We start from the raw sequence: 13,804 nt of genomic DNA on the forward strand, positions 1-13,804 counted from the left end.
ATTGTAATCTTTTGGAGGGCTTGTTAAAACAGATTGTTGTGGGACGGGCCAGAGTGGCTCGGTCACTTAAGCTTCCAACCCTTGATCTCAGTTCAGGTCACGACCTCATGGTTTGAGTTCGGGCCCCACACCAGGCTCTGCCGTGATGGCGCGGGGACCTGCTTAAGATTGTCTCTCCTTCTCTCTGTCCCTCTCCCACTTGTGCTCTCTCTCTGAAAATAAACAAACAGATTGATAGGTCCCACACCCAGAGTTTCTCTGGAGCGATGCCTGAGACTTTGCATTTCTAACAAAGTTCTCAGGTGTGGTGACACAATTGGTCCTGAGAATACACTTGAGAACCATTGGTCATATGTTTAAACTGGCCACAGGTAACCAAAAGCTGCCTAGCAGTACTGATCAGTTCAAATTCTTGTCTGAATGGATGAGGTGGAGTGCTGAGAAATAAACTTCTACATTAAATTTCAGTTGCAGCAGTTAGAATGACTGCTGGTTTCAGAGGTCTTCTCAAACCACTATTACTTACGAGAACACAGTTTCTTTACACTTCAGTTTCCTTATGCATAAAATAAGGTTAGCGTCTGTGCTGTCCTTCCCCTAGCGTTGTGCAGGTCAGATGAAATGGGAATGAACATATTTGAACCGTAAAGTGGTATGGCCCCCGGAGGTATTGCAATGGTTTTTCAATACCGTTCTTAAAATAGCACCAGTTTCTTTTGGCCCTCTTGCATTTCTGATTAATTCCAGCAGCTTTAATGCAGGCATATAGAGTACTTTTATTGCTATAATAATTAAACTCAAACTTCAAACTTAAAAAAAAATTTCATTCAATGAGATCAGAAATACCTTACAAACGTTCCAAAGAGGCAAGAATGATTCCTAGTCTCTACAGCAGTAAGAGAGCTATAAGACCCACAGTTTAGGTTGGCCTATTAATAAAAATGGCTACAAGTTACAGCACGTGAAAATATAAAATCACCGTGTATAGAATGATAAACCTGTCTACCCTAGACTGTTACGTCTCTTGAAATTTCTATTAATTTATCTGTCTTTGTTAGTAGTAAATCCTCACAATCCTGGCGTGGCTGTTTTTCTCACCCGAGGGCCCCCAGCTCCCTCCAAGGGCCAACACAGTTCTTGCTCAAATTGAGCGCGTTTGTGACTTTTCATTAGTCACCAGCTGTATTGAATTCTGCTTGGCCTTCAACTAAGCATCGCAGTTATTAGCCTCACTGTTCCCAGGTGTTAACTAAAATAAACACGATAAAACGTCAGCCAGGATGCTGACATGGTTCTAAAGACAAGGTTTGGGAGTATGACGCTCCCCGTTTGGGGACTGGTCAAGGCACTTGGCAGGGTGGTTTGCCAGGGGCAGAAAGGAGTCTCCCAGAGCCCAGCACCACCCCAACTCCCCCCGCCCCGCCCCAGTCCCGGGCCCGGCCCGCGTCTGCGCGCGCTTCTCCCGGGCGCCGCCAGGAGGCGCCCGCCGCAGCCGAGGCGCTGCGCGCACCCGCGGAGAGCCGGCCCGGGGGGCGGAGGGAGAGGAGAGGAGGGGCTGGAGGGGGCGCGGCTTGCTCCCCGTCCCTCCCGGGCGCCGGGCCTCCCTCTCCGCCGGGCCCAGGGCTGGCGGCCGGCGGGGGTCGCGGCGGCGGCGGCGGCGGCGCTGACGGGCCGCGGGCACGGGGGCCTGGCTCCGGCTCCGGGTGTTAGGAGACAAGATGGCGGCGGCGCTGTGGAGGCTGGTCTCCTCCTCTTCTCCGCTCTCCTCCGCCCCGCCGCTCGCCGCCTCCTCGGTCTCCTCCTCCTTCTCGTTCGCTGCCTCCTCCTCCTCCTCCTCCTGCAGCAGCCCTAGCGACCGCCGGAGCGCCGGCCCGCTCTCCCGGAGCTCCGGAGGGGGATAGACGGGGCAGCTGCGGGCTCCGGCGACCGAGGCCGAGCTGGGGCCGGGGCGGGGACGGCGGCGGCGGCGGCGGCGGCGGCGCCGGGTGGGGATGGGGTCGCAGACGCTGCAGATCCTCCGGCAGGGGGTGTGGGCCGCGCTCAGCGGGGGCTGGTACTACGACCCGCACCAGGCCACCTTCGTGAACGCGCTGCACCTCTACCTGTGGCTCTTTCTGCTCGGCCTGCCCTTCACCCTCTACATGGTGAGTGTGGTGGGGGCGGGGAGGAGGGTGGCCCCTTTCCCGCTTCCCCTGGTCGCTGGCTGGGCAGCGCTGGCGTTCCGCAGTCCGGCGGCTGCTCGCGCCTCCCGGGCTCCGGGCCGGGGTCGCGCCTTCTCCTCGCCCCGGCGCGCGCGTGCCCGCCCGCCCGCCGCCCCCTCGGGCCCACTGCCCCGCTGGCTCTAGTGCTCCCCTCCCCCACCCAGCCCCCCTTCTCTGCTCTTTAGGGTGTCCCCTACGTCGGTGATGACAGGAGGGACGGAGCAGTAGCAGCAGCCCCTACCTGCGCCCCCGTGTGCCCCACCCTTTTACGGGGAAGTAGTAGCCTCCGGGGTCCCTTCGCAGGGGTCCTGAACCTGTAGCCCCTCCAGCCCGTTGCACCCGGGGAGGAAAGCCCGACTGGGGCTCCCTGCCCTCCGCGTTTTGTGGCAGGCGCCGAGCACTGTGCTCCTAAGGGACGCCGCATTCATCCTTGGCACGCGTGCTTATTTGCGCTCCGTTCCGCGGGCGCCCGAGCACCCCTTGGGCACTCCCTTCACCCGAGGCGGTTCTCTCTCCGCGCTCCACCTCGCCTCGAATCCGCGTGCGGGGCCCTCGGCGCGGGGGAGGAGTGCGTGCCGCTCGGTGGGGAATGTAATTGCGGGGCGGCCGGGCTCTAACTCGCGACTAGGTGGTGTTTGAAAACCTGGCTCCTGACCTTCCTGCCTCCAAAAATCATTGTTTGTGCTGGTTCTTTTCTGTTCAGCTCTGTGGTCAGCGGCTGCTGTGTTTCCAGGCCAGCTTTGGGGGGAGGGAGCGGGGGAGATACGGGGAATCTGGCTGGCATTTCAGATTTGTTTGGATTGGTTCAAGGCCGTTTACTGATAGGAAAAAGGAAGTGCTGCCTGTTGCTGAATTCAGTACGATCAGCCTCTCCGAACGATCTGGGCTTGTTTTTACGCTGTCTTTTCGCTGAAAGTTGTACGCATGTTTTGTTTTGTTTTGTTTTGTTTGTTTGTGTTTTTAAACACATTAGGTTAGGGTGGGGCGTTAGGGTGACTAATGTGGAAGAGAGATAATACTTAAACTTCAGTTAATATTTTTAAGCTTCGGTTAAAATTTTAAAGTAACCGGAAGGGAGGAAAGGATGATAACTTTTTTGTTTTAGGAGCGTTCCTTTTAATGTATTTCTGTTAACTTTGTGGTTCTTTATGGAGCTATATAGTAAAGGCGCTGGATTGGAAAATCTGGGAGTATGCCTGAGAAGTGCTGTAGTGAGTGAGAACACCCGATCCTTTCCTAAGTGAAGAAGCTCCTTTTCACTGATTGGCAGGAAAGTGCCTGCTTGGGGGAAGACGTGCGAAATTTTACATTCCCAAGCAGATTTTAGTTTTACATCAAAATTGTTTTGAAGGGACTTATTGCTGCAGATAAAAAGGACATTTAAAAAAATGCTGATGACTTCTTATTTTATTATTTTTTTTAGGGGACTTGTTCAGTCTTGTCCCATTCTGAAAATTTGTCGTGAAGTGTTATAATTTTCAATTAATTCTGCCCTAGGGGGTTCTATTTGCACTGCTCTACCTTCCAGGAATATGACATCATTAACGAACAGGTTAATTACTTTGGGTATAAGAATCCTCAGGCTGTCACAGAGCTTTCATGGCAGATTTCTCTTACATCCAAGAGAATTGTGAACTTAAAACTGAAAGTGGTACTTCAGATGTAAGGATTAGTTGCTGTGTTGCAGTGTAAGGTTTCCATGTGAGCACGTGAGCTGTGTTAAGGGCTAAGTCGCTGTGTAATCAGCAAACATTACTAAAGGAAATTAGCATAAATAGAGAGCAATACATTGAGTTTACTGTTTCATTTTGGGAGTTTATTCAGTTGAATTTAATTCACAAATATTCGAGCGTCTACTATGTCCTGGGCAATTTGCTAGATTCTGGGAAAACTGCTTCTCTGACTTTCTTGTCTTATTTAATGGTAATTCTGTTCTTCCTCATCTTTTAAAATCTCTCCTTGATTCATCTTTCTTTTCACATCCAGTTCATCGAATTTTGTGAGTTCTGTTTTGAAAACCTAAAATCCAGCTAGTCCTCATCATCGCCCACCTGGTTCAAGCCACCATTTATGGCTCCTCTGGATAATTGCAGGATTCTAATGAGGTTCACTGCTTCTGTGTTCTCTATTCTTGTTACAGGAGTCTGAGTGATTCTTTGAAACATAAATCAGATCATGGCACTCTTCTTCCCTCAGAGCCTGCCCTCTGTTATACTCCATCCCTTTGCCTTCTTAGAATTTTCCCAACATAACAACTATGTTCCTGCCTCAGGGCTTTTGCACTTGCTCTTCTCCCTCTCTCTCTGGATGACTCCTGAAGATATCTGTGTGACTTGCTCCACCTATTCAGATTTCAGTTATATGTGAGGCTTTCCCTGATAACCAATGTAACATAGCAACCGAGTAGCTCCTACAGTATTTCTAGTCCTCCTTTTCTCCTTTATTTAATAATGTTTATTACTAATTGATATATATTAGTATCTCTCTTTTTAGTGTTATTTATATATTTTTGAGAAAGAGAGAGAGAACACGTATGTCAGCAGGGAAGAGGCAGAGAGAGGGAGAGAGAATCCCAAGCAGGCTCCTTGCTGTTAACACAGAGCCCGACATGGGGCTGGATCTCAACGATGATGAGATTGTGACCTGAGCCGAAATCAAGAGTCGGCCACTTAACCAACTGAGCCACCCAGGTGCCCCTATATTAATATTTCTTTCTCTTTGGAGTATATGGTCTGAGGAGGGCAGAGACTATTTTATTCACTGCTTTGTTGTCAGGACCTAGATCAGTGCAAGACACGTAATAACTGCTCAGGTGTTGAACGATTAGAAATGAACAAGACACAGCTTCTGCCTTCAAGGAACTTAAAGTCTAGCTTGGGGATAATGAACAGTTGACAAACATTAGAACTGTTGTGAAAAGGTAAGTAGAGAGTGGCCCTGAGTTTCGAGTCAGGCGATTGATTCTTGTCTAGGGGCAGTCAGCAAAGAGGATTTGCCAGCATTTGAAGAAACATTACTAGTTGTATAGTGTTGAGATAGACGGAAGTATATACTTGAAGCAAAATTCAACATTTCACGTAAAAATAAAATGTCTTACGGGGGCGCCTGGGTGGCTCAGTCACTTAAGTGTCCGGCTTTGGCTCTGGTCATGATCTCACGGTCCATGGGTTTGAGCCTCGTGTCAGGCTCTGTGCTGACAGCTTGGAGCCTGGAGCCTGCTTCGGATTCTGTATCTCCTTCTCTCTCTGCCCCTTCCCCCCATTTATGCTCAGTCTCTCTTTCAAAAATAAATAAACATGAAAAAAAAAAAAGAATGGAAAAACATAAAATCTCTAACAGTTATAGATTATTATGTGTGTGTTCTCCCAATAATAACTATAAATGATAGTGACTTTTAAGTGTATAAGTTCTTTTTTTTATATAAAATTTTTTAATGTTTATTTTTGACAGAGAGAGAGCATGAGTGGGGGAGGGGCAGAGAGAGAGGGAGATACAGAATCTGAAGTAGGCTCAAGGCCCCAGGTGTCAGCACAGAGCCTGACATGGGCTTGAACTCACAGACTGCAAGATCATGACCTGAGCTGAAGTCACACGCTCAACCGACTGAGCCACCCAGGCACCCCAAGTGTATAGGTTCTTTATCCCAAACACTGTGTTCTCATTTAACTGATGAGGACACTTGAGGTTAGTCGTGGATGACCTGTTTTGTGACCTGTTTTGTGACCTTTTGTTTAATCTAGCAATTGAAGGGCTAGATTTATACAGGGCCTTTGTAGCCATTGTATAGGTAGCTTTTTTTTTTTTTTTCTCCTTTAAATTAAAGGCCCAAAGTCTATGAAGAAGTAGTAGGTTAAGTTAGGTAGAGTCTTAGTGCTTTTTGTATAGGAGTAAAACACTTTTGCTATTAGTAGCTTTTGTGGATGCTTTGAAAGGTAAGAGTTTATAGCTTCTGCAATTATAAAACTTTTCAGTAGTGAAAATGAAGAAGTAATTTTTTCCTTCTTACTTTCATTGTCTTTTCTGTTCCTCTTAAGGCACTCACCCCACTTTGTCTTGTTATACATTTGACCCTTGAACAACATGGGAGTTAAGGCCATCAACCCCTACTCCGTGGAAAATCCACGTATATCTTTTGACTCCCCCCCAAACTTGCCTGCTAATAGCCTACTGTTGACCTTAAGCCTTATTGGTCATATAAACAGTCAAGTAACGTATTTTGTATGCTATATGTATTATATACTGTGTTATAAAGTAAGCTAGAGAAAAAATGTTAAGAAAACCATGAGAAAATATTTACAGTACTGCACTGTATTTATCAAGAAAAGTCCGCATATTAGTGGACTCATGTACTTCAAACCCTTGTTCAAGGGTCAGTTGTAATCATTTTTGCACATGACATGTGACAGATGGTGAATGTTATAGTCATAAGCTTTATGGCATTTTTGTGTGGTGGAAAGCAGATTGGAATTGGTGTTATCTTGATTTGTGAATTTTGGCTCTTCTTGATTGTGTGTCCTTTGGGAGAGACCCTACCTTTCTGGACCTTGATTTACTCGTGAGCCATGTCTTGTGTATTTTGTAAGGAAATATTTAGGAAATGAAATTATTCACTTTCAGAGTGGCCTTCAGTAAATGTCATTTGAAAGAATGGCTAATTAGAACGGTGTTTCCTCTATAATGTTGTATGTCTGGAGGAGATGAGATAACTCTCGATTAGTCAAACCATTATTGCTCAACATACTGTTTTCTTCTGTAAAGAGTTATATCCCTAGGTGATGAACTATAACATTAGAATCTATTTACGCAGGTGCTTCTCAGACTCCAGTTGTCACCAGAATCCCTTGAACGTGTTAAAAATGTGCATGTACTCGTCATTCTGATGCATAAGATCTGGAGTGTGGCCCATTTGTATTTTATGGACATCCAGGTCAGTTTAAAGAACTTGATCGATATGCCCCTAAGTCCCATCCCCTGACCTAAATCCAGCTGCCTACTCATCATATCCTTTTGGCTGTCTTACAGGCATCTCGAAGGTATCCTGTCTAAATTGTTCTTGATTCCCTGCTAAACCTTCCCCTCACCGTCAGGACCAGACTTGTTTTCTTACTCTGTCAGCCTTGTTAATAGCACCATCGTGTGTGCAGTTGTTCATACGGTCTCCCTCCCCCTTGCCTTGTGAGCCAGTCTTACCAATTCTCTTGTCAGAATATCTCAGGCCTTCCTTTCCACTTCCTAGTTCGCCTGGTGTTTTGTTTTGTTTCCTTTTTTTTTTTTTTTTTGTCTGTACTACTACTTTAGCTTCTTTCTTTCACAACTCCTTCTCTACCAAGTAAAAGACTCTGTGTCATTCTCCCTTTCTAATATTCTTCACTGATTTCTTTTTACACCTAGACTCAAATCCGGCATTCTTACTAAGCCCTCCCTGAAACCAGTTCCACCTTTGTCTGCAGTTTGTGCCATAGTCACACTGGCCTTTCTGTTACTTCAACCTACTGAGCTTGTTCCTCATCCCGGGCCTTGGCACATGCTATGACTCCTGAAGGGATACTCTTCTCTCCTGCTCTTTGCAACAAAGCCTGCTGTTGCTTGGTCATCAGGACTTGGGCTTTAATATCCTCTCCTCACAGAGGTCTGACCTGCTAACCGTAAGCAGGTTCTCTCTCTTTTGAACATCATTCCATCCTGTAACTTTTTTTCACAGTTCTGTCCATAAACACATATATTTATCTTTGTTTACTTATTTGCTATCTCTCATTCCCCTCCGTCCCTACCTTGTAAGCTGGGGTCACATGACTTATTTGTCATTGTACATCCCGTGTCAGTTCTCATGTTTGGCTTATATTAAGCTTTGAATAAATATTTGTTGAAGGAATCTTTTATAATATATGTGAACCTTCTTTAGACTTATCAGCATAACTGGTAGAGAATTTGGAGGGATGGGAAATTACTGTGGTAGGTTGTATTATATGGTGGAGTTACAGCGTACGTGGGGGTTAGGTTCAGTGTTTGCGTGCATGACAAAAATAAGATATAGAATTATTGAAAAACTAAATGCAGAATGACTGTTGAAAAACCCTTAAATCATTCAAAGTGTAGCATACATAGTTTTTTTGTATGTGCAACTTCACAAATATATATACACATGATATATAGTAACATATACTGTAAAATCAATAGATTATATTCAGAAACTAAAATATTCATAACATTTATGAAGGTTTTAATTTTTTTCTTCCAGGTGATTTTGTATCTTCTATAGCTGATGTTTATCATCTACAGAATGATAAGTCCTTTATTAGTAAGGATTTCTCTGAGGGCTTCATGTCATTTTCTTTAGCAAAGATTTAAAAATATTTTAGGGGTGCCTGGGTGGCTCAATCAGTTGAGTGTTGGACTTGGGCTCAGGTCATAATCTCACAGTTCATGGGTTTGAGCCCCACTCAGGTTTTGCACTGACAGTAGGGAGCCTGCTTCAGATTCTTTGTTTCCCTCTCCCTCTGCCCCTCCCCCATTTGAGGGCACATGCTCTCCTTTCTCTCTCAAAAATAAACATTAAAAAAAATATTTTAGGGGCGCCTGTGTGGCTCAGTCAGTTAAGCGGCCGACTTCGGCTCGTCCTGATCTCGCGGTCCATGAGTTCGAGCCCCGCGTCGGGCTCTGTGCTGACAGCTCGGAGCCTGGAGCCTGTTTCAGATTCTGTGTCTCCCTCTCTCTCACTCTCCCCCGTTCATGCTCTGCCTCTCTGTCTCAAAAATAAACAAACATTAAAAAAAAATTTAAAAAAAATATTTTAAAGATCAATGTAAACAAGATTTTGTTACGATGACTGAAACTGAAATTGTCGTAGTTTATAATTTATATTTCCTAAAATGTTTAATTAGGACAGTTATTGTATTATAAGTTAACAATTAAACATTATTATAAGTTAGCAATTAAACATTATTTATTATTTTCTGTGTCCTTTAGGAAAAGTTTGATGAATAGTTGGTGGTCTGTTTTGACCTAAATCCTGTGTGTTTTCATACCAGTATTTTCAATAGTTAGAATCAAGGTGCATGTAATTGTTTCCATAATTGGTTATGACATAGATATAGCTCTTATCTCTTTATTATGTCATTGTCCACAGATGGTTTACAAATGAAGTTCCCAAAAAGCATCCATATTTGTCAACGTGCAGAAATGCTTGTGACTTTACAGAAATGGCAATTGATTGCTAAAATGTTTTAGTGTCTTTTGTTAAAGATGGGATGTTTTCTGCCATTTGAGAAATTACTCCAAGCTGTAAAATCATTTGGCAATTGAAAAACTAGGAAGGTTTCTTCTATTTCTTTTCCTGCTTTCAAATGCATACATTTAACTAGGTAGTTTGCCTTTGCTAGCTGACTTTATTGAAAGTTAAATTTTTCCAACATTTTTTTAATGAGAATAAAAAAGTTGGGAGAATTTTATTTTTTTTATTTTAGAGAACACAAGTGGGAGAGAGGGGCAGAAGGGTAGAGAGAGAGAGAATTATTAACCTTTTTTTTTTTTTTTTAAGGGGGATGCTTATGAAGTAACTTGCAGACATCAGTATAGATCACCCTGAAACATTTCTGCACGCGTACCATCTGCTAGAGTTATGATAGGCACAGATCCTAAGTGAACCATTGGATGAGTTTGAATGTTGATAAATGCACACACCTGTGTAGTGCAACACCATCGTGTTGTTGAACATTAATGTCACCCCAGGAACTTCCTGCTTGCCCTTCCCAGTCAACCCTCTCACCCTTATTCTCATTTTTTCCCATGGTAGAGTAGTTTATCTAATTCTAGAACTTAATTTTAATGAAGTCATGTAGCATATTCTTTGTGTAAGTCTTTCTCACTCAGCATAATGTTTTTGAGATTTATCCATATTGTATATATCAGTAACTTGTTTGCTGTCTTTTTTTTTTTTTTCAGTTTATTATTTTTGAGAGAGGGAGGGAGAGAGAAAATTCTAAGCAGGCTCTGCACTGACACAGCGCAGAGCCTGACAAGGGGCTTGAACACATGAACCATGAAATCATGACCTGGGCGGAGGAGATCAAGAGTAGGACCCTTAACTGACTAAGCCACCCAGGTGCCCCATTAACTTGCTCCTTTTTATTGATGAACAGTATTCCTTTGTATGAATATATTAAAGTTTGTTCATCTTTGTCTAGTCTCCTGTAGATAAGGACCTCTTTTGGCTTTATGTAAAAGGTATCACTCCAGCATGAGGGTAATTTTTATCGGGACTCAGAAGAAATTGGAAAACTTCATTAAATATCAAAAACGTTTTCTCTCCCCAAATAAGAACATGTTTTAATTTAAAATACATTAATGATAATTGCATGCCTTATTCTCTTAGTTCAGTTTTTGTAGTCTTGTACTTGTATTTGCTTAGTATTTAGATTTTTTCTGAATTTAATAGAATCTTTATGTATATAGGTGTTTTTGCTAAATTCAAAATTATATATAAGTAAAAAGGAGAAAGTAAAAGCCTCTTGTAATCCCATTTACCCAGTCAGTTGAACATTTTAGTAACCAGAGTGTATTTGGAGCTTATAAATATGTATTATGCTTTCTTTAAAAAATGGGCTCATAAAATTTGTACTGTTGTGAAGCCTTCTATTTTTGTTTGACTATAAATTGTGAATGTTTCCATGTAAGGAAAGAAAAGTAACAGTTTTAATAGCTCTGTAGTAGGTCCTAGTATAGATGTGTTACGGTGTATCTAATCGTTTTCCTGCTATTTTACAGGTTGTATTTTTTAGCTATTTAGAAAACACTAGGGTGAATATTCTCGCAGTTAAATCTTTGTGCTAGTCTTTTGTATAAATCCCTAGAAGTAGACTTGGTGAATCAAGGGATATGCATATCTGTGTTTGATAATTGTTCAGTTTATGAGTGAATCCTTATATTGAGAGAGAGCATGAATGAGAGAATGATGGATAATAACGCAAGGTTCCTGAGAAGGCAAGATAACTGTGTGGTCTAAAGAGCACAGGGGGTAAGGGATCATCCTCAGAAAGGAGGGATGTGGGGAGAAGAAGTGATGAACAGTTGGTGGTCAAAGCTGAGGGAGATCTGTTTTTATTTTGATGATAATCTTGAAGTGTGGAGTGTTTTCTGTTGGGAGTGAGGGGAGAGGTCAGGAGGGTATTCAAGGTTTAAGGAGGATTTCCAGAAGGTGAGATGCTGTCCTAAGTTTTAGAGGGTGGGGAAGTGAACTGATGAGCAAGGGATGGTAGGGTTGCCAGGCAACTTTGAGGATGCCTTTGAAGTTGAGGAACATGAGTTCAGAGTGTTGCAGAGGAATGTTCAGGAGAGAAATTTGGGTTAAAATTTATTTAGAAGTTACCACCTTTGCATAGCTGTCACCTACAGTGGCTAACTCCAAGCCACAAGTAGACAAGATCTGGAGAGAAAGTATAATTCATTAAAAGGAAGGTGGTTCGGACAGAACTCCAAGGCCTAACAGCAGTTAAAATCAGTGAAGGAGACAAGAAGGCAAGAGGGAAATGGGAGAGAGGAACCTGTTACGCAAGCGAAAGATAGAGAGTGTTTTGAAAAAGGAGAAAATGGTCAAAAATGCCAAATTGCCCTCTTAATTTTTCATCAACAGTGTTGAGAGTACCTCCCACCTCCGCTCAGCACTTTCCCAAACAGTGTTACTGTTGTAAATTTCTTATTCAGTGGAATGTCATATAAAACCATTTCAGTAATACTCTGGTTTGATAATTGCTACAGTTTCCCTTGAAGTACTTTTTAATTCAAACTTGGTACAAATTAAGGATGCTTACTGCACCAACATATATCACATAACATCTTTTATCTGATTTTTTCCTGTATTCTCACTTTCATAGCAGGCAGCTGATAAATAAGCAGAAATGCTTCCTTGAGAAGAGATCGGTTGCTTTTTTCTGTTATTTGAGTTACATCAAACGGTTTTCCTGTGTCTCTGCATAACTGGGGAGTTCAGAGAGTTTCTGTGTAGGTGGGCTATGACGCCCCAAGATACCCTGGAAGAGTAACAAGAATCGCATTAAGTAGTGAAATGGGAAAGGGCAGATTACAACAAATATTTTCCTACTGCTCTTCGTTAATATAGAGGTGCATTTTGCTAAATCACAGTAAAATTAGTAGTTACTGATTCTGGTTCCTCTGCTTGTTTCCTGAAAAAGTTGGTGAAATGCTTTCTTTGGTAGGATTGTAAAACAGGTCAGACTTTTCTTATCTTCCTTTATCGCTAGAACCCGAGGGGTTGTATCTTTTTTAACTTGCACTGTTGGTGCTAGCTAGTGGAGACTAGCTTTGTGTTATGTTATGTTGCTTTGTGTTATGATAAGAAAGAAAAAACCTAGGGAAAGGCAAGCCATTTCCGTTTGAGGTTTTTAGGGGCAAAAAAAAGTTCTATTCCATAGAGCTTTGTACAAACCAAATAGAACCCTGAGTGCCAACTGCGCTGAGAATAGGCAGGAAGCTTAGTCACAGATTTGAGAAGCTTGAATTATGTATCTGGGTGTTTTCCTTTTCCTACCCCTCCTCGCCCCCTGTGTGTTGTCTAGACATAAACTAAACAGATTTAACCACTAAAGTTATCTTTAAAACTTTATATTTTGAAATAATTTTAGATTTACAGAAAAGTTACAAAAATAGCATAGAGTTTTTGTATACCCTTTGCCCAGCTCCCTCTAATATAAAACCTTACATAACCATGGTGCATTTATTAAAACAAAGAAAGTAACATTAATACAGTACTGTTAACAAACTCTAGAATTTATTTGGATTTCACTAGTTTTTCCACTAATGTTCCTATTCTGTTTCAGGATCCAATCCAGGATACTTAATTGCATTTAGTATCATCGTCTTTAATATGGGTTTTTTACTGCTTTCCCTTACCATGCTGGGAGTCTATTTTTTAAGGAATTTTACAATTCATAACAACTTATCAAATTGTATAAGAACAATTAGAAGATTTTATGTCTGGGATCGATACATTTGAAATGGACAAAAGAGGAGTGTATCCTAAATGATTTTTGAATCTTGCATTGACCATTAGCCTATGTTAGGCTATTTTAAAGTTAAGATGTTTCAAATATGAAAAATTATATGAAATGAAATAATCCTAAAGACGAAAAAGACTTCAGATATCATTCATGCAGGATGGATGACGGTCCATTCCTATATAATGCTGTTTTTCCTAATTTATAAATTAGAGCCCATGAGATAAATTCATACCCAGGTTACAAGGTATAAATATGACTAATTCCTTATGTATCATACAGTGTTCAGGAATTGGAAGGAGGATGCAAATATTTACTGGAAGGCTTTATGCAAAGGATAATTCTTTATTCAAAACGTTTACAGTATGCTGGGCACTGTGGTAGGTTTTATGGTGGGGGGACCTTTATAAGTTTTGTTATTTGAGTTGGAACAGTGTTTCTCATAATCTTCCCACCAGGCAAATACATTTTTGTTTGGGGGAAGAAACTGTTCTTTAAAAGAAAATATGTTCTTAAATGTAGTGATTTGTTCAGCTACCAAGTACTTTATTATAACATATCCAATATATTAAGTCTTTCTCAGTGAATTATTAT

The 13,804-nt window shown here is 42.2% G+C and overlaps 1 protein-coding gene across 7 annotated transcripts in view; it reads left to right on the forward strand.

Annotated features, from left to right (window-relative positions):
• The first annotated feature begins 1,991 nt into the window (after positions 1 to 1,991).
• The window catches only part of PCNX1 (pecanex 1), a 171,709-nt gene continuing 159,896 nt past the window's right edge, over positions 1,992 to 13,804 (forward strand). For all 7 annotated transcript variants that reach the window (XM_030319448.1, XM_030319452.1, XM_030319450.1 and 4 more), the window contains exon 1: positions 1,992 to 2,144. In XM_030319448.1, coding sequence (XP_030175308.1) covers positions 1,992 to 2,144 — 153 coding nt within the window. The remainder of the gene's footprint in view (positions 2,145 to 13,804) is intronic.

This window comes from Lynx canadensis, chromosome B3, assembly GCF_007474595.2.
Source record: "Lynx canadensis isolate LIC74 chromosome B3, mLynCan4.pri.v2, whole genome shotgun sequence".
Lineage (NCBI taxonomy): Eukaryota > Metazoa > Chordata > Mammalia > Carnivora > Felidae > Lynx > Lynx canadensis.